Raw genomic sequence first — 20,000 nt, 5'->3', positions numbered from 1 at the left:
GAAGTGGATGGGAGGAAGGTCACTGGGTACTGGGACACGGGCGCAGAGGTGACGCTGGCCCGGCCCGAGGTGGTGGCCTCAGATCGGATGGTGCCCGACACCTACCTGACCCTGATGGGCGTGGGCGGGACCCCATTCAAGGTACCCGTGGCAAGGGTACACCTGAAATGGGGGGCCAAGGAGGGCCCCAAGGATGTGGGGGTACACCAATATTTGCCCACTGACGTGTTAATGGGAGGGGACCTTGAGGACTGGCCTAGTAACACCCAGAGTGCCCTGGTCGTGACTCGTAGTCAGAGTCGGCAAATGGCACTGCACCCAGAAAACGGGGTAGGTACTCGACCTGAGGTGCAGGACCCTAACTCAGGGAGCGGGGAACGCCCAGGGGCACGGTGCAGAGAGGCTGCGGCCTCAGACCCAGCCAGCAAGAGAGAGCCGGTCCCCATTCCTGTCCCAGCTGCTGAGTTCCAGGCCGAGTTGCAGAAAGATCCCTCCTTGCGGAAGCACAGGGACCGGGCTGACCTTAGTGCGGTACAGACCATGAGGAGAGGTTGCAAGGAGAGGTTCCTGTGGGAGAAGGGGTTCCTGTACCGAGAATGGGCTCCCCCAGGGGAAGTAGAGTCATGGGGGATCAGGAGGCAGCTGGTGGTTCCCCAGAAGTTCCGTCACAAGCTGTTGTACCTGGCCCATGACATCCCTCTCGCAGGGCACCAGGGAATCCGGCGCACCAGGCAGAGGCTGCTACAGAACTTTTACTGGCCTGGGGTCTTTACCCATGTCCGACAGTACTGCCAATCCTGTGACCCCTGCCAGAGGGTGGGGAAGGCCCGGGACAAGGGGAAAGCGGCTTTGAGGCCTTTACCCATCATAGAAGAACCTTTCCAGAAGGTGACCATGGACATAGTGGGACCTCTCAGCAAGACGACTCGGTCAGGGAAGAAATACATCCTGGTGGTGGTGGATTTTGCCACTCGCTACCCCGAGGCGGTGGCCTTGTCCTCTATCGAAGCAGACACAGTGGCAGATGCGCTGCTGACAATTTTCAGCCGGGTGGGGTTCCCCAAGGAGGTCTTAACGGACCAGGGGTCCAACTTCATGTCGGCCCTGCTCCGGTCCTTATGGCAGAAATGTGGGGTCCAGCACAACTGGGCCTCAGCGTATCACCCCCAGTCCAACGGGCTGGTAGAAAGGTTCAACGGGACGCTGAAGATGATGCTAAAAACATTTATGAACCAGCATCCGCAAGATTGGGACAAGTACTTACCTCACCTGCTGTTTGCGTACAGGGAGGTACCCCAGGAATCTACCGGGTTTTCACCTTTCGAACTGTTGTATGGAAGGCGGGTGAGGGGGCCCCTAGACCTGATGAGGGACGAATGGGAGGGGAAGGCCTCTCCCGAGGGAGAGTCAGTGGTGGAGTATGTCCTGACCTTCCGGGAAAGACTGGCCGAGCTCATGGGCCTAGCCAGGGAGAATCTGGCCCGAGCCCAGAGAAGGCAGAAGGTCTGGTATGACCGCACAGCACGAGCCCGTGCCTTCGCCACCGGGGATCAGGTGATGGTTCTTATCCCCGTGAGGAGAAACAAACTCCAGGCCGCCTGGGAAGGGCCCTTCAAGGTTATCAAGCAACTGAATGAGGTAAACTATGTGGTGGAGCTGTCAAACCGGGCACATCACCGTCGGGTGTACCATGTGAACATGATGAAACCATACTATGACAGGGGGAATGTGGTGTTGGCCGTGTGTGGACATTGGGAGGGGCAGGGAGATGACCCCTTAGTGGATCTATTCCCTGGGACAAAAGCTGGTTCCCCCCTGGAGGCGATTCCCCTCTCTGAGCAACTGACCCCGGGCCAGCACGCTGAGATCAGAGGGGTGCTGCATCTGTACCGACAGCTGTTTTCCAACCAGCCTGGACGCACTAATTTGACTGTCCACCGGGTGGAGACCGGGTCACACCCCCCTATAAGATGCTCCCCTTTTCGGGTCACTGGTAAAACTGCCCAGGATCTTGAAAGAGAGGTCAGGGACATGCTGGCTTTGGGGGTGATCCAGCCGTCTTCCAGCCCTTGGGCCTCGCCAGTAGTGCTGGTTCCCAAGAAGGATGGGTCAATCCGGTTCTGTGTGGACTATCGAAAGCTCAATGCCATCACCGTATCTGATGCCTACCCTATGCCCAGGCCTGATGAGCTCCTAGACAAGCTGGGAGGTGCACGGTACCTCACCACTATGGATCTTACCAAAGGCTACTGGCAAGTGCCGCTGGACGCAGATGCCAGGCTGAAATCGGCCTTTATCACCCCTCTGGGGCTCTATGAGTTTTTGACCCTGCCCTTCGGCCTCAAGGGAGCGCCGGCCACCTTCCAGCGCCTGGTGGATCAGCTACTGAGGGGGATGGAGAGTTTTGCCGTGGCGTATATTGACGACATCTGCGTCTTCAGCCAGACCTGGGAGGACCACGTGTCCCAGGTTAAACAAGTCCTGGACCGACTCCGAAAGGCTGGGTTAACAGTAAAGGCTGAGAAGTGCAAAGTGGGGATGGCTGAAGTATCTTACCTGGGCCATCGGGTGGGGAGCGGCTGCCTGAAGCCGGAACCAGCCAAGGTGGAGGTGATCAGAGACTGGCCTGCTCCCCAAACCAAAAAGCAGGTCCAGGCCTTTATTGGGATGGCAGGGTACTATCGAAGGTTCGTGCCCCACTTCAGTGCCATAGCCGGCCCCATCACTGAACTGTGCAAAAAGGGGAAGCCAGACAAGGTGATCTGGACTGAGCAGTGCCAGGAGGCTTTCCGGGCGCTGAAGGAGGCTCTGGTTAGTGACCCAGTTCTGGCAAACCCAGATTTTGACAAACCCTTTATGGTGTTCACCGATGCCTCAGACACGGGACTGGGGGCGGTGTTAATGCAGGAGGATGAAAAGGGGGAGAGACACCCCATCGTGTACCTGAGTAAGAAGCTGCTACCCCGGGAACAAAGCTACGCGGCCATCGAGAAGGAATGCCTGGCCATGGTGTGGGCCCTTAAGAAGCTAGAGCCATATCTCTTTGGGCGACACTTCACCGTGTACACCGACCACTCTCCCCTGACCTGGCTGCACCAGATGAAAGGAGCCAACGCCAAGCTCCTGAGGTGGAGCCTGCTCCTGCAGGACTATGACATGGATGTGGTCCATGTGAAGGGAAGTGCCAACCTGACAGCGGATGCGTTGTCCCGGAGAGGGGACCCTGAACTTCCCCAGGTCACTGGGCAGAGTGACCCCGCTCAGTTCAGTCTCGAAGGGGGGAGAGATGTGATGCAGTAGGGACTGTCTGTGTGGGGAGTGGGAGAGCAGGGGAGGACTTTAGGAGATGGACGATGCCAGAGCCTGTAACCTGAGCTAGGTAAGGGAGGGGAAAGGTCAACACCTTTGCCCGGGAAGGGGAAAAAGGAAGGGAGTGGCAGGAGGGAAGCAGTTTGAGTTTGGGCTTGGGGCTGTGTGGGCGGAATTCAGGGTATCCTAGCTAGGATCCAAGCACCCTGAAAGCCCAGAAGGACTCGGTGGAGGGGTCCTGACTGTGCCTGCAAGCTCTACTGTAACCTGTGTTCCTGTTGCCCAATAAACCTTCTGTTTTACTGGCTGGCTGAGAGTCACTGTGGGGCCCAGGAAGAGGGGAGCAGGGCCGGACTCCCCCACACTCCGTGACAGAGGCCATGCCTGTTGCTATCACCAAAAGTAAGGTGGATTATTATACAGGTCAGACAGTTACGACTACCGAGTACCGAACTCGCACCAAGGCGGAGATGAAGGAATTCTTAGCAGACACGAGGCGCAGGGAGGGCGAGGCACCCCTAGTGTGGCTGGGTCGTCTGGCCCTGGATCACGGGGCAGAGATGGTAGATAGGGAGGAAGCCGCTGTTCTGGCCAAAACGTCCAATTGGGCGTCGGGGTTCCCGGGTCATCATCTCTTGGGAAATGAGGTATGGCCGCTCACCACCCCGGCCGCGGCCGTCTTGGCCATGAAAGGCAGTTTTAAGGGACTGTATGTACCTCCCGGCAGCGTAAATACACCCCATGAGATCATCTGGGCTATTGCCGGAGCGTCCATCATAGTGTGGAACCCACAAGTGGTACCGTTAAATTTAGACCAGCAACAGGTTCAGTCAGGTGTCCCCTTTATTTATGTCACAGATCCCACTCAAATTCCGGTCCAACGGGACGCGGTGGACTTGGCCGTAGATGGCGCCCCACCGATTGACACAGGGGGACTCCTGCTGTTGCATGGTTGGGTTGGGCAACCCCTTATTACCTTATATGAGGCCGTGTCCCGGCTCCGAATGCCACCAGCCCCGAAGAACCCCATTTCAGCCCTTCCAGCTGAGAGCCCTGTTAACAAGGGTCAGCCTAAACACCCTGAACGAACCAAGGCTGAAAGAGCACTTTTTGGGTTCCTGTTACATAAGGGGATCCCCAAGGAAGCACTGCGGAAGATGTCCGCTTCCCAGCAGCAAGATTTGGGGAAACAGTTAGGATGGAAGGACTGGGATGACTATTTGAGGACAAAAAACGAGTAGAGGCCGGGTGCGCCCCGGCCTCCACAGACACTTGGGATGATCGACCATATCACACCCTATTGGTAGCCGGTCCTAAACCCCCTTACACCCCTGTATCTTTTTTGTTGGACACCGGAGCTCAAATCTCTGTTATAAAATCCGATGTGCCTCATGTACCCACAAGTTCTACTATGTTTATTCAGGGTCTTAACAGTATTGAAGAAAAGCCTGTAGTCAGCTTTACTTTGATTCATAAGGGGTATAAGCGAAAAGTTAAGGCTTTGTTGGGAGGAACAAATTTGCTGGGGGTTGGGGATATCAAACGACTGCGATTACAAAAACAAGTCTGTCAGGTTCTGCCTGTCACCCTGTCGCCCGAAGCCCCCCCCCCCTTATTGCCCCGAGCTTGTTAATAACAGTTCATGGAAATTCTCTCCCATTCCCACGAAGCCTGAAGGCATCCCCCTGATTAAGCAACTCCTCGATCAATTATTAAAGGAGGGACGGATAGCACAGGCGACCGCGTCAAATTATCTATCTCCCGGCTGGGGTATCCCCAAGCCCGGCAACCCCTCTGAATTTCGACTGGTCATTGACTATAGGCAGGCAAATAGCCGAGTCCGACACCTCCCATTCGCAGGCCCAGCCACCATTCCAGAAATACGGCAACAGCTAAGCGATGCCAGTGGGAGGTGGGCCTGCACCCTAGATTTAAAGGATATGTTCTATCAAATCCCGTTGGAGGATAAACCCCAAATTCTAAATTTCGCTTTCCAGGGCGCACAGTACCAGTGGAAGGTGTGCCCTCAAGGGTTCTGTAATTCCCCCACCTTGGCCACGGCCGCTCTTGCAAAAACCTTAAAGGGGATAGAAGCCACTGGGGGCACCACCATTCTAGCCTATGTGGACGATATAATCATAATTGGGCCCAACGAACACATAGTCCAACACGTAACTAACACCGTGGTAGCCGAACTAAGGGCCAATGGGTGGCGAATTAATGAGAGAAAAAGCCACCTCGTGCCCTCTCAAAGCTTTTCCTTCTTAGGCCAACATTATGACCCCTATAACTGTGGCCAACCCACCTCGGGGATTTTAGACCCTTGGGTTAAGGACCCACCCGAGAATAAAAAGCAACTACAGAGACTTTTAGGCCTGATTAATTATCACCGACACTTCATTCCAGATAAACACCTTGTAGACCTGGAAACGATCCAGGAACCCCTCTCGTCCAAACGGAAACGGGAAATATGGAGTCCTGAGGCCCAAAAGAGCTTGGAACGAATAGCCACCTGGTTTGCCTCTAACCCACGGCTAGCGCGATATAAAAGGGATTCACCTTTTACCATTACCCTGTTCTTTACACAACATCACTATGGGTACTCGGTATCACAAGACGGGCAACCGGTCTATAACTGGGCCCGACGGCTCAAGGGTCCTCAGTATCGATATGGACCCATAGGACTTATGTTACTAGCCGCAGGCGAGGCACGCATTTGGGCCCCGCTATCTAGTAAAGGGACCCTGATAGGCCCCGAGGTACACCTTATTCCTTGGCTCACGCGCCTGCCCCCCCCAGTTTTCACGGGACCAGCCTAACTTGGCAACAGCTGTGTTATTTGGGGGAAATCACGTGGCGGGAATGGACGCTTAAATCGCTGCCAAACGATGTCCGATTCCCAGCGGCCTCGGAGCCCTTGTGTATAGAAACAAAATATGACCCCTGGATTGTGTCCGACGGGGGCACTTCCCCGACCCCCCGGGCAGGAGTTCTCTGTGCTAAATGTGACCATTTCCAGGTTGATCTCCTTCCCCCGGGTTCATCGGCCCAGCATAGCGAAGTCCATGGGGTCCTTCTCGCTGCCCAGCACGTTACCCAGGCCCATTCCGTTTCTGCTCAGGTCGTATTGGGTATAGACTCACAATTTTGTCTCAGCATCCTCACGGGAGAGGCTAATCCCACAGCGTTCATGCCACTGTGGGAGACTATTTTTGACCTCGTACGTAAGTTCTCCCGGCCCTGGTTTATAACCCATTGCCCGTCACATCGTCCTAACTCTAATCCCCTCCACTCCGAATTGGATCACAGAATGAGGGAAATTCAAGCCCCCCAAGTGTGCCTGGGGCAGCAGCCCCAGCTAAACACCGACCCATTCCTCCAATGGCTTCATGAGGATTGGGGGCATTTGCCTAGCGGCCGCCTATACAATCAGTTAGCCCTAGGTGCTCAGGGAAAACCTGAGGTACGGCGACAGGACTGTGAAAGAATCGTGCAGTCCTGCCTTAAGTGTGCACAAATCAAGTCCCAAAACCGCCCGCGTTATGAGCGGTGGGCGTACGCTGCGGAGTATTTCCCTCCTGGCGCGGTGTGGCAAATAGATTTAATGGGACCCCTACCTGGAGCCCGTCGCCACCCAAAGGCTCTGGTAGTGGTAGATTTGGGCTCCCGTCAAACTCACTGTATTCCCCTGAATACCACCACGGCTGCGGCTGTGGCTGGGGCACTGCAACAGGTAGCCGCAGCATGGGGTGTGCCCTCCGAAGTTCAAGCAGATGGAGGACCCCCGTTTACCAGCAAACGTTTTGAAGCATTAGTGCTGGGATGGGGGGCTTCCCTCCATATTCACTTGAAGTATCACCCCGAAAGTAATGGTGTTGTAGAGCGGAAAATCGGGGTTCTGAAAACCATGATACGTTCAGTTAATCCCAACGCTGACTATAAGGGTTGGAGTGCACTATTACCGCAGGTTCTAATCTCTCTCAATGCAAACTATTCTCGTTGGCCTGAAATCAGCCCCAGACCTAGAGGCCCCTGGACTCCCGTATATCAGCCTGACCAACTAGTCTGGGTGGCTGAGCCACAGGCCTCAGGTCACCGAGAACCCTATGCTGCCCAAATTGTAAGTGCAGGTAAATATCCTAACACCTACACGATTGTGGATGCCCGGGGCACCCACACCTTGGTCCATCATAACTGGATAAGCAAGCGTTCCGAGTCGGGAACGAACTAACGGGGGCCAATAAGGCCGCCTTCTGTTCTGTCTTACAGTTCGCCATAGCGGCGGGAAGCCAGAACAACGATCAGAGGGACCCACCTCTGCTGAACCCGAGACGGTATCGTGTGGGCGAAAATATCCATCAGCTTCTGTTCGCAGCCTATTGGATCCAGGAAGCCCTGGGAGGAAACATCGACTTATCTTCGCTGACCTCTGATAACTGTCTTGCATGTTCCAACAGGCTGTCTGTAAATAGGCCTTTGTTTGATTTATTGCCGTTAGTGTTTAACTTTAGTAGTATTAATAATCCCCTCAATTGTTCTTCCCCCTTTGCTCAGTGGCTCCCCACCGTACAATGGACAGGTTGCACAAATGATCTTTTTGACCCCATTTCCCCCCTTGTTTTTCCTATTTTTAATGAAATTAGGGTACGTCGTATGGGCCCACTCCCCTTGTCACCTGGGGAAAGGCCCATGGCATCCCACTGTTGGGCCTTTTTGGGACATAATCGAACAGAAACCAGTTGGGTTGGGGCTTACCCCAATTGTTCCCAGTGGCAGCTGGTAGATGGAAATGAGACGGCCAGCAGCCCTATTTTCAATCGTACGTCCCCACCCCCCGTTTTATGCAGTAACCGCGGCCGGAAAATTGGGTCCGGCGGCAACACTTATAACGGCAAAAACTTCTATCAGCCCCTTAAGCACACATATCTATCCCACAGCCACATTAAGAAGTTAGTTTTTAAGGGAGGCTCGGCATGTCAGGACTCGACCTTTTCCCCTTGGTTCCTCAGACCCGGGCACTTTTGGCTGTGTGGCAAGGCAGCCTATGCGGTGCTTCCTCCCAATCCTAGAGGTGTATGTACCATTGGTTCTATTTTAATAAAAGGAGGTGGCATTTACGTTAAGACCTGGCAGCCCAGTTCAGTCGGGCGGGTTCGACGTTCTTGGGGATGGTGGGAGAGGGCAAAGGGTGCGTTGTCCTCTGTAGTATCTTCAGTGGTCTCATTTAACCCCGTAGGATATATGTTATTGCGTGAGCAAGTATTATTCCAATCGTTAGCTATAGAAACGCTAGCCAACACCACTGCAAAGGGCTTTAGCTTAGTTAATCAGCGATTAGGTGAATTAGCAGATTATTCTTTTCAGAATCGCTTAATGATACAATTTTTGTTGCAATCACGGGATTTTTGTGAAACCCTCATATCTATGTATCCACAGTTTAAAGATAAGTGCTGTATCTCTCTGTCTTCTATTTCTGGAAACTTAACTGAAGTGATTAATGACCTTCAGGCCTTGGGAACTGCTGTGCGTGAGTCCAGAGAGACCTTCCGCTTCTGGTCATGGCTGGAGTGGCTGGGCCTTGGAGCCTATAAGTCTTATTTTCAGGCCCTTTTTGTGTCGCTCGTGGTGGGCCTCTGCCTCCTCTGCCTCGGGTGTGCTTTTGTTAAGGCCTGTGTTCGGCGGATGGTGGGAAGTGCCCTTATTGCCTCGGCCACTGAGACGCGTCCGCTCGTAGGAGCGGACGCTGACTCGGACACTGAGGTTTAGGTATGTTGGGCGTTGTCGGCCGGAGCATGGGGGCATGTTAGACCCCCAAGTTTGGCCCCAGGGCCATACAACAAGTGCTTCGGCCTCCACCCCCCAACGGAATTTTCCCCCAGCCCCCAGAACTGCCACTGATCACATAGCTGCTCAGAAAGCAGAACTTGTAACAGGAAACAGCACCTTGCGGTCGGCCGACCTGAGGAGGGGAAGTTTCCCCCAGACGGTTGCTTCCTGAGTAGAGATGCTGGGGGCCGATTGCCTCCCTTGTATGGGCATGAGCCACTCGCGACCCTGCAATTGGCTTATTGTAAATTATGACGAAAAATTCGTTATATATTGTTGGCCCCCCCCGGGGACGGGCAGAGAGAAATCGAATTCCCGTCGAACCGTATCCAGGATTGATCACCCTGCAGTCTCTCTCTCCTGGCTCACGCGTTCCCCAGAGCCTGACTGCTTGCCGGCCGTAATGAAACTTTTGTGGTTTGTATGTGTAAGTATAATTAGTTGTTAAGGATATCTGTACATCTGTGTTGTTAGATAAGAGGCAGAGACTGGTTCCAGCCGCCCCAAGGCTCCTGCTAGGGGAAACCCGTTGACCAGGAAACCTTGAACGCAAGGGGGACCAGTTGAGCCTCGCAATTTGTGTTTAATAAGATTAGTTGCTGCATTTATGATTATTAATAGCACCAATATCACTTTTACTAACCCCTGGGACGACCTGAATAATTACTGGGACTTAGAAAAATACCAGGGCCAGCTTCTATTTGTAATTGTAGTGTTTGTGTTATTTGTTCTAGTATTATATTGTAAGCCCAAGCTGTAACTAATTGTGTTATCCCTTATCCTTATCTGTGACTCATTTAATAAATCCTTAATCTTTAACACTACGACTGATTGCTTGCGTTCTCCCCGTCACTACCCTTGGGCACTTGTCACCCCCCCCCCAGGGCATCCAGTGATCGAACCTCCGCCCTATTCCAACGCTCATTACCCGGTAGATAACGGGCACCTGGTGGCCATATCGGTGGAGCGAGGGGTGAGAGCAATCTGTAATCAACATGGAGAACCCCCCCAAAAGGGGAACATCCAGCGGCAGGTCCCTCCGACCCACTCAAGGGGACCCACGAGATATGGGCTGCTATCGCTGTGGCCAACGAGGTCACATACGGGCCCAGTGCCCCAAGCTCAGGGACAGACCAAGCAGACCCAACCCGCAGAGGGTGGACTGGGTAAAAACCCAATCGGAGGAGGGGCTACATTCCCAGGAAAGGGGGGTTGGCAACATACCACCTATGGATGCTCCCGGTTCCGGGTTTTTGGTTTACCGGGTGGGCGCGGGGCTGCCCCTCCGGAAAGAGTGCATTGTTTCCCTGGAAGTGGATGGGAGGAAGGTCACTGGGTACTGGGACACGGGCGCAGAGGTGACGCTGGCCCGGCCCGAGGTGGTGGCCTCAGATCGGATGGTGCCCGACACCTACCTGACCCTGATGGGCGTGGGCGGGACCCCATTCAAGGTACCCGTGGCAAGGGTACACCTGAAATGGGGGGCCAAGGAGGGCCCCAAAGATGTGGGGGTACACCAATATTTGCCCACTGACGTGTTAATGGGAGGGGACCTTGAGGACTGGCCTAGTAACACCCAGAGTGCCCTGGTCGTGACTCGTAGTCAGAGTCGGCAAATGGCACTGCACCCCGAAAACGGGGAAGGTACTCGACCTGAGGTGCAGGACCCTAACTCAGGGAGCGGGGAACGCCCAGGGGCACGGTGCAGAGAGGCTGCGGCCTCAGACCCAGCCAGCAAGAGAGAGCCGGTCCCCATTCCTGTCCCAGCTGCTGAGTTCCAGGTCGAGTTGCAGAAAGATCCCTCCTTGCGGAAGCACAGGGACCGGGCTGACCTTAGTGCGGTACAGACCATGAGGAGAGGTTGCAAGGAGAGGTTCCTGTGGGAGAAGGGGTTCCTGTACCGAGAATGGGCTCCCCCAGGGGAAGTAGAGTCATGGGGGATCAGGAGGCAGCTGGTGGTTCCCCAGAAGTTCCGTCACAAGCTGCTGTACCTGGCCCATGACATCCCTCTCGCAGGGCACCAGGGAATCCGGCACACCAGGCAGAGGCTGCTACAGAACTTTTACTGGCCTGGGGTCTTTACCCATGTCCGACAGTACTGCCAATCCTGTGACCCCTGCCAGAGGGTGGGGAAGGCCCGGGACAAGGGGAAAGCGGCTTTGAGGCCTTTACCCATCATAGAAGAACCTTTCCAGAAGGTGGCCATGGACATAGTGGGACCTCTCAGCAAGATGACCCGGTCAGGGAAGAAATACATCCTGGTGGTGGTGGATTTTGCCACTCGCTACCCCGAGGCAGTGGCCTTGTCCTCTATCGAAGCAGACACAGTGGCAGATGCGCTGCTGACAATTTTCAGCCGGGTGGGGTTCCCCAAGGAGGTCTTAACGGACCAGGGGTCCAACTTCATGTCGGCCCTGCTCCGGTCCTTATGGCAGAAATGTGGGGTCCAGCACAACTGGGCCTCAGCGTATCACCCCCAGTCCAACGGGCTGGTAGAAAGGTTCAACGGGACGCTGAAGATGATGCTAAAAACATTTATGAACCAGCATCCGCAAGATTGGGACAAGTACTTACCTCACCTGCTGTTTGCGTACAGGGAGGTACCCCAGGAATCTACCGGGTTTTCACCTTTCGAACTGTTGTATGGAAGGCGGGTGAGGGGGCCCCTAGACCTGATGAGGGACGAATGGGAGGGGAAGGCCTCTCCCGAGGGAGAGTCAGTGGTGGAGTATGTCCTGACCTTCCGGGAAAGACTGGCCGAGCTCATGGGCCTGGCCAGGGAGAATCTGGCCCGAGCCCAGAGGAGGCAGAAGGTCTGGTATGACCGCACAGCACGAGCCCGTGACTTCGCCACCGGGGATCAGGTGATGGTTCTTATCCCCGTGAGGAGAAACAAACTCCAGGCCGCCTGGGAAGGGCCCTTCAAGGTTATCAAGCAACTGAATGAGGTAAACTATGTGGTGGAGCTGTCAAACCGGGCACATCACCGTCGGGTGTACCATGTGAACATGATGAAACCATACTATGACAGGGGGAATGTGGTGTTGGCCGTGTGTGGACATTGGGAGGGGCAGGGAGATGACCCCTTAGTGGATCTATTCCCTGGGACAAAAGCTGGTTCCCCCCTGGAGGCGATTCCCCTCTCTGAGCAACTGACCCCGGGCCAGCACGCTGAGATCAGAGGGGTGCTGCATCTGTACCGACAGCTGTTTTCCAACCAGCCTGGACGCACTAATTTGACTGTCCACCGGGTGGAGACGGGGTCACACCCCCCTATAAGATGCTCCCCTTTTCGGGTCACTGGTAAAACTGCCCAGGATCTTGAAAGAGAGGTCAGGGACATGCTGGCTTTGGGGGTGATCCAGCCGTCTTCCAGCCCTTGGGCCTCGCCAGTAGTGCTGGTTCCCAAGAAGGATGGGTCAATCCGGTTCTGTGTGGACTATCGAAAGCTCAATGCCATCACCGTATCTGATGCCTACCCTATGCCCAGGCCTGACGAGCTCCTAGACAAGCTGGGAGGTGCACGGTACCTCACCACTATGGATCTTACCAAAGGCTACTGGCAAGTGCCGCTGGACGCAGATGCCAGGCTGAAATCGGCCTTTATCACCCCTCTGGGGCTCTATGAGTTTTTGACCCTGCCCTTCGGCCTCAAGGGAGCGCCGGCCACCTTCCAGCGCCTGGTGGATCAGCTACTGAGGGGGATGGAGAGTTTTGCCGTGGCGTATATTGACGACATCTGCGTCTTCAGCCAGACCTGGGAGGACCACGTGTCCCAGGTTAAACAAGTCCTGGACCGACTCCGAAAGGCTGGGTTAACAGTAAAGGCTGAGAAGTGCAAGGTGGGGATGGCTGAAGTATCTTACCTGGGCCATCGGGTGGGGAGCGGCTGCCTGAAGCCGGAACCAGCCAAGGTGGAGGTGATCAGAGACTGGCCTGCTCCCCAAACCAAAAAGCAGGTCCAGGCCTTTATTGGGATGGCGGGGTACTATCGAAGGTTCGTGCCCCACTTCAGTGCCATAGCCGGCCCCATCACTGAACTGTGCAAAAAGGGGAAGCCAGACAAGGTGATCTGGACTGAGCAGTGCCAGGAGGCTTTCCGGGCGCTGAAGGAGGCTCTGGTTAGCGACCCAGTTCTGGCAAACCCAGATTTTGACAAACCCTTTATGGTGTTCACCGATGCCTCAGACACGGGACTGGGGGCGGTGTTAATGCAGGAGGATGAAAAGGGGGAGAGACAACCCATCGTGTACCTGAGTAAGAAGCTGCTACCCCGGGAACAAAGCTACGCGGCCATCGAGAAGGAATGCCTGGCCATGGTGTGGGCCCTTAAGAAGCTAGAGCCATATCTCTTTGGGCGACACTTCACCGTGTACACCGACCACTCTCCCCTGACCTGGCTGCACCAGATGAAAGGAGCCAACGCCAAGCTCCTGAGGTGGAGCCTGCTCCTGCAGGACTATGACATGGACGTGGTCCATGTGAAGGGAAGTGCCAACCTGACAGCGGATGCGTTGTCCCGGAGAGGGGACCCTGAACTTCCCCAGGTCACTGGGCAGAGTGACCCCGCTCAGTTCAGTCTCGAAGGGGGGAGAGATGTGATGCAGTAGGGACTGTCTGTGTGGGGAGTGGGAGAGCAGGGGAGGACTTTAGGAGATGGACGATGCCAGGGCCTGTAACCTGAGCTAGGTAAGGGAGGGGAAAGGTCAACACCTTTGCCCGGGAAGGGGACAAAGGAAGGGAGCGGCAGGAGGGAAGCAGTTTGAGTTTGGGCTTGGGGCTGTGTGGGCAGAATTCAGGGTATCCTAGCTAGGATCCAAGCACCCTGAAAGCCCAGAAGGACTCGGTGGAGGGGTCCTGACTGTGCCTGCAAGCTCTGCTGTAACCTGTGTTCCTGTTGTCCAATAAACCTTCTGTTTTACTGGCTGGCTGAGAGTCACTGTGGGTCCCAGGAAGAGGGGTGCAGGGCCGGACTCCCCCACACTCCGTGACACCATCAGATCAGGATCAGCTCGGGGACAACTGCTACTGACAGGTAAGGCTGAGCCTGACTCCACTTAAGGGGCCAGTGACAGACCTCCAGCAAAAAGATGAATTTCAAAGATAAAAACCAAACAGGAGAAACCCATTCAGCCTGCTTGTACAGACAACGTAAAGAAACAAACCAGCCCAACGTGTGTCTGTGAAGCGCTCCGATGCTGGCCGGTGCTACGGATATGCTAAGCAGCTATGCTGTTACGGGGTAAACAGAACAAAGGGGATTCGATTCTCTCTAGGGCCTAAGCTGCTCAGACAGAAACCTGAGCGTTCTGCAAGTCTGGCCGTTTAACCAGTTCAACTGTAATCAATGCACCTGGCACAGGGAAAACCCTTTTGCCAAACTGTCTTCCAGCTGAGAGCTAAAAATAGCCGGGAAGAAGAGGTTGGACTTGTGCTTCCCACTACAGCACTGCAGGGGAGAAAGGTGCTGAATGCAGAATGGAATTTTAGCCCAGAAATATCAAATGCGAGACAGAGAAAAGGGGGGTATGTAGCCTATTTTTTGCCAGGAGTATTTGATCAAAAACCAAACAGGCTCAGTCTTTACATTTTTTTAAAGCTTGTGAAATACTTGTACAAAAGACAAAATTTCACTTTAAAAAAGTGAGCGTGTCACTGTCCCCAGCTGCTCACTCACAGCAAGACGGGCACCCTTCTCGGAGCACAGGATTTTTTCAATGACTTGTGTCCGACTTAACAAGTGTCCTTAACATTCACTTCAAGCAAAACAGCTGCTTGGGGAGAGTGTCTATGCTCATTCGACTCTTCCCTTCACTCCAAACACCACTCCTCACACTGAACACTCGTTCCGTAGATCCTGCCTGGGCCAGCACTACAGCTGGTAACACATTTTGTAGTTATATAGAATGTATACATTTTGATTCATCAAATGAAAAACCAGAACATTCAGCTGTCCTAGGACATCACAGGAAAAACTGAGACTGTCCCAGAAGAAGGAGACTGTCCCATGACCACACTGATCCTGCCAACACCTGAGTACTTTACTCCCCCAATTAGCTCTGTTGGAGTCCATGGGGTCCGGGCAGCTCACATGGCCAAGGTTTAAGGTATTGTTTATTCTATGAACCCTTGACAAGAGGACACTGGACCTGTGTGAGATGCAGATACTCTCTTCTGGATGCTCCCTTGTCATTAAAAATTCCCTGATTCGGCAAAGCATTTAAGCATGTGCTTAACTTTAAGCGCACACTGAAGTGCTGCATTGAACCAAGGCTTATAACAAAGATCTAGGAGTCAGATGAGCTGAATTCTATTCCATCCTTTGCAACTGATTCACTGGATGACTTTGGATCAGTCACTTCCCTCCTCTGTGCCTCAGTTTACTGTAAATTGTAAATTTACAATCTGTAAATTGGGGATACTAACACTTCCCTACCTCATGTGAAGGCTGCCTGGGGGGCAGGTTACAAGGCTAATTTATTGATGCATGTGAGGTGCTTAGATACGATGGTGATGAGTGCCTTCGAGGTGTGAATCAGCAAGCAAGACAAATGTTAAAGTGGAGAGGTGTGGTACGAGTGCAGCCACAGTGCATGAAGTTCTACAGCACAGCATGAGACTGTCCTCGGTGGAAATGTGGCTGGTGGAGGCTAGATCCCAGCATGCAGTGCTCCTCCTTTATCCAAGCAGGCTGGCTGTATTTAAGCCCCACAAGATTTAGTCACGACTTAAGTCAGGGCTGAAGTGGGACGTAAGTGGTGTATCTACGTGTCCCTGAGCTGGTACACGTCAGCAGGGTGAATTTCACTTTGCATGCTGGGAACAGGTGGCTTCATCTCCCAGACACAAGTGTCTCTTGCAGAACAAAGGCCCATCTCGTCTGGGGAGTTCTGTCCCATTTTTAAATGTCACCATTGTCAGTTCCAGCTAGGTTATTTGAGCCACAGATGGCCAGGACACAGGTTACTGTGCAACAATTCACGTGAACAGAAGGTGACGTGTCAGGCAAAAAGCTAAAGCTGAGGTCCACTACTGCATGAATGAGTACACAACAACTCATTTCCCGGCAGCCTCCTAAGGGGATCAGCGTGGGGATGAGTGGGCTCTACTCCTTGCTCTGCTCTAGGCTTGCCATCAGGTAACCTCTCTGTGCTCCAGTTTCCCCTTCTGTACAACGGAGCTTTGCCATCTCACGTGGCTGCTGTGAGGGTTGGTTCACGTAGGGGGAGTGCTCCACGATTAGTTAGGTTAGTCTTTAGCTGGAGTTCTGTGTCCAGTTTTGGAGCGTGGCTGGTAGTGTTGCTCCCCCTCTGCCCTGCTCTTGTCATTAACACAAGACAGACAGGGCTGTCTTTAGATTCTACCGGAGTGAAATGTTATAATGAAATAGCAGTTAGCTCTCTCTCTCTCCCTCATGCTCCCACCCCGCTTTACTGCTTCATTGGCTGCACACGCTGGCTCAGAGGATATTTGATAGAGATCGTTTATCTGCCCAAACACTCACCTTTTTAGCACCCATTTCTCAGCATTAAAACATCAGGTAGGTTCCCCCTTTTAAAAAAACCTCTCCATGTCTTGTCAGGCCACAGAGAGAGAGCAGTACTTTCCTCGTGCCTCCCTTCCCCCATTCCCCCATGCAGGTTTGCAGTATAAAGGCCAACCAACCCTAGATCAGGTTAATCTATCAGCAAACAAGGAAATCTAAGTCATGTATTTAACTGGCTCTGGTTAATTACACTCCCACCCCCCTCTACTAACTGGCACATTACAATAAATAACTAAACCTATTCAAACAGGTGCAAGGTAAAGATCCCAGCAACATCATAGCTGTAAAAACCTGCAGGCAATTTACCACCGAACAGCCTGCTCGGTGACTCAGCTCCAAGGTGGATGATGAAAAGCCAGCTGAGCCCACACTGGGGACTCATTAATGCTGCTGCCGATTCACGGTGTTTCATCCCCTTCCCATTCACTGCATCCATCGCAACCACCACTGCTTCTGCAGGCACCTTTGGTTACCAGAGCATTTCCCGCCACTGCCAACCCTGCCCAAATGCTGTAAATGCTACTGAGCGAAGCACAGGCCCTGTCTGCACTAGGGATGGACAGGGGTTGATGCTGGATCTCACACAGAACTCCCCACAGTAGAGCCAATCTGGGCTGGACACCCAGTGCAGAGAGCAGCTCCATAGCCAGTCACGCTCTCCAAAGGCTCCTCGATCCTCATTTGGCCCCCATCCACACCAGTGTCCAAGTCACAGCAGAGGCAGGCCCCAGGGGCTTCACAGACATGTCTCATCCCTAGCGCAGGCACAGCCCAAATGAACAGTTAAGAGGATGGACAGAACTAAAGTGGAGGTGGAGGCTGAAAAAAGCAGGCTTGCTACTATGTCTAAGACAGGAAGGTGCTAAATGAACGGTGGCATGGACCCTACCATCATGCTCTTCGATATAGGGCTTGGGTTTCTTTCTCAATTTGGATTTCTTCTTACTGTTCCTTTCCAGGAGCTCTTTAATGTGCTGGGTCACTGAGAAACAAACAAAACGATGAGGACAACAGAATGGAACACAAAAGAGAAAATGACTTCACGCGCAGAGAGCCCTCTTTTCAAAGCCAGCAGCACAGGGAGGCATTCTCGGAAGCGCCTGGGTCCCTTTGGAACAGGGAGGGCAGACAGATACACCAGCGAATTGTCTGGTCAGGTTTCGGTCATGTCCAGCAGAGTCACACTGAGCCACGCCAGCCAGGTTCTGCTCTCCCTCCATTGGGCCAGGCGGTGAGCAGAATCCAGGCCTAGGACCAACATTTTCTAACCTGAGTGTCAGACATCAGGCATCTCAATATACACAGGCTGATTTACAATCACTTCTGTGTAGTGCCTAACTTCAGACCCTCGAGTTTGAACCTTTCAGTCCATCTGTCTGGCTCAGGCAGTTATGTTCTGCTGGCCTCAGTTCCCCCTGCCGTCTCACTCCCTGCCTCAAACTGTCATGCTGCATTTGTTGTGTGTGTGGTTAAACAGCTGCTGCACTTGGTCCAGGCGCAGAGCTGGAACCCAACAGCTCCAGGACTTATTCCCAGCCCTGCCGCTGGATCACAGTGTGATTTTGGGTGAGTCCCTTCACCTCTCTGACACCATCTGCCACTAAAACCCTAACCCGTTCCGGCACTCAGTGCTCAAATGCTGCTTCTTACAATCTTACATTTATGGAGAGCTTGATATCAAGTCTCTCAGGTTCCTTCAGAATACGAAGGAATTGCTGAACTGCAGCGCTCTCTGGGGTGGAAAGCAGCAGCTGCTCCTCACTAACACCGCCACACAATAGGTTTTCAACAGTTTAAGAAAAGATTAACTCCTCCTATTGAAACTGCAGGGGAACTGAGGCTGGCAGAACGTAACCACCCAATCTAGGATTTGGTCAGGACACCAGGGTTGAGAACCCCGCCCATGCAGAAGACTTCCATGGGATCTTTACCAACCAGAAAGGGACAGGACCTTGATTGAACATTGCATCAGAAAGATCTAATGCCGGCAGCTTTGAAAACATGGCTCCTGTTAACATAAAATGACATGGGGAAAAAATAAAGGAACCGTAATAAAACAATAAGAAGATGTTGGTCCTGGGACCAGCCTTTTCCTCCTGGGGTCAGAAGGAAAACAGAAGTTGTTAGACACTGGCTTTCGTAAGTGGGACAGGCAGTGCCATAATCCAGCATTGACCAAGGCAACGTAATGAAATGAGCTTCATTTGCCTATTACAGGTCAGCCTAGGAAGAGTGAGAGTGTGTGTGTGTGTGTGTGTACACGTGCGTGTATTTTGATGTATATAAAAGTTACAATTTTAAAGTGGAGAACAGCCTCAGAGACCCACACATGAAGGTCTGGTGGCCGACTCTGATTCCTGTGGTACTGTGAACTCACCAATATATAGTGTTAGCACTATGCACGGCACACTTAGTAACGTGGAGATTCACCATGAGAGATCCATTCCTGCATGTGCCACAAGGCCTTTAAATCCCCACCCATAATGTGCCCAGGAGCATAGATCCACCGAGCCCACACCACCCGAGTCTTCGTGCATCCAGGGAATATGGCAGCCCACCCCTGCTGCCACATGTCTAGGCCTAACCTTATTATATAGGTTAAAAGTGTCCACGTTGAACTGGGGGGTTTATCATCCCTTGCGCTATGGCTGCAGGGTCTGAGAGCAAACTGGGTTCGTTTTGGCTCATGCATCATCCATGGTAATAAACACTTTATGGGCCAAAGGCTGCTCTGAGCTACACCTGCAGAGCCCATTGCCTCCAAACTAAATTGCCACATGTGATCAATCCCACTGGCGTTCCTCAGGGATGGATGGTCCAATGCACAGTTGATTCCTGTAGCTAGAAAATCGGTTGGTGGCACATGAGCTGGGATGGGCTCCGGTCTCCCTCTCAGAGCTGGGCTGGCTCTGTGGAGAGCAGTGGACATGGATTTGTGGCCCTGAAGTCAGCTGATAGAGCTCTTTGTACAGCAAGGGGGGCAGTCTATGCTTGGGAGGCTATTTTCACTTTCCTGAGGCTATTTGCGTTCCATCCCCACCACCACGCCCTGCTCAGAGCAGACTAGGGACAGGAGCACAAGAACTACCCCTCAGCAGCAGCGGAGCTTTGCTGGGACCACAGCCCCGTGATGGAAACCTCACAAGGACAAGAGACTCTTTGAAAATCACTGGGGCCAGCCAGTCTCTGTGCCAGAGACGTGACTCAGGACTCTAGAACAACAGGCTGGGATTGTTGCTGAAGTAGGGTGCGGGGGGGGGGGGGGCACTGAGAGAGGCAGCTCCATCGAATGCTGTGAGCACAGAGCAGGGAGGCAGGA

General features: G+C 53.3%; 1 protein-coding gene across 2 annotated transcripts in view; it reads right to left on the bottom strand.

Moving 5' to 3' along the window:
• Positions 1–20,000, bottom strand: part of ARHGAP39 (Rho GTPase activating protein 39) — a 423,196-nt gene that overhangs the window by 105,709 nt on the left and 297,487 nt on the right. Inside the window, exon 6 of one of the 2 annotated variants that reach the window (XM_050940675.1) lies at positions 17,571–17,663. The exons of the other annotated variant lie outside the window; for it this stretch is intronic. Within the exon in view, the coding sequence (XP_050796632.1) occupies positions 17,571–17,663 (93 nt within the window). The remainder of the gene's footprint in view (positions 1–17,570; positions 17,664–20,000) is intronic. 2 annotated transcript variants of the gene reach the window in all.

This window comes from Gopherus flavomarginatus, chromosome 2, assembly GCF_025201925.1.
Source record: "Gopherus flavomarginatus isolate rGopFla2 chromosome 2, rGopFla2.mat.asm, whole genome shotgun sequence".
Classification (NCBI taxonomy): domain Eukaryota; kingdom Metazoa; phylum Chordata; order Testudines; family Testudinidae; genus Gopherus; species Gopherus flavomarginatus.
Note: the sequence above shows the minus strand (reverse complement) of the source record. Positions and strands in the feature narration are given on the sequence as shown.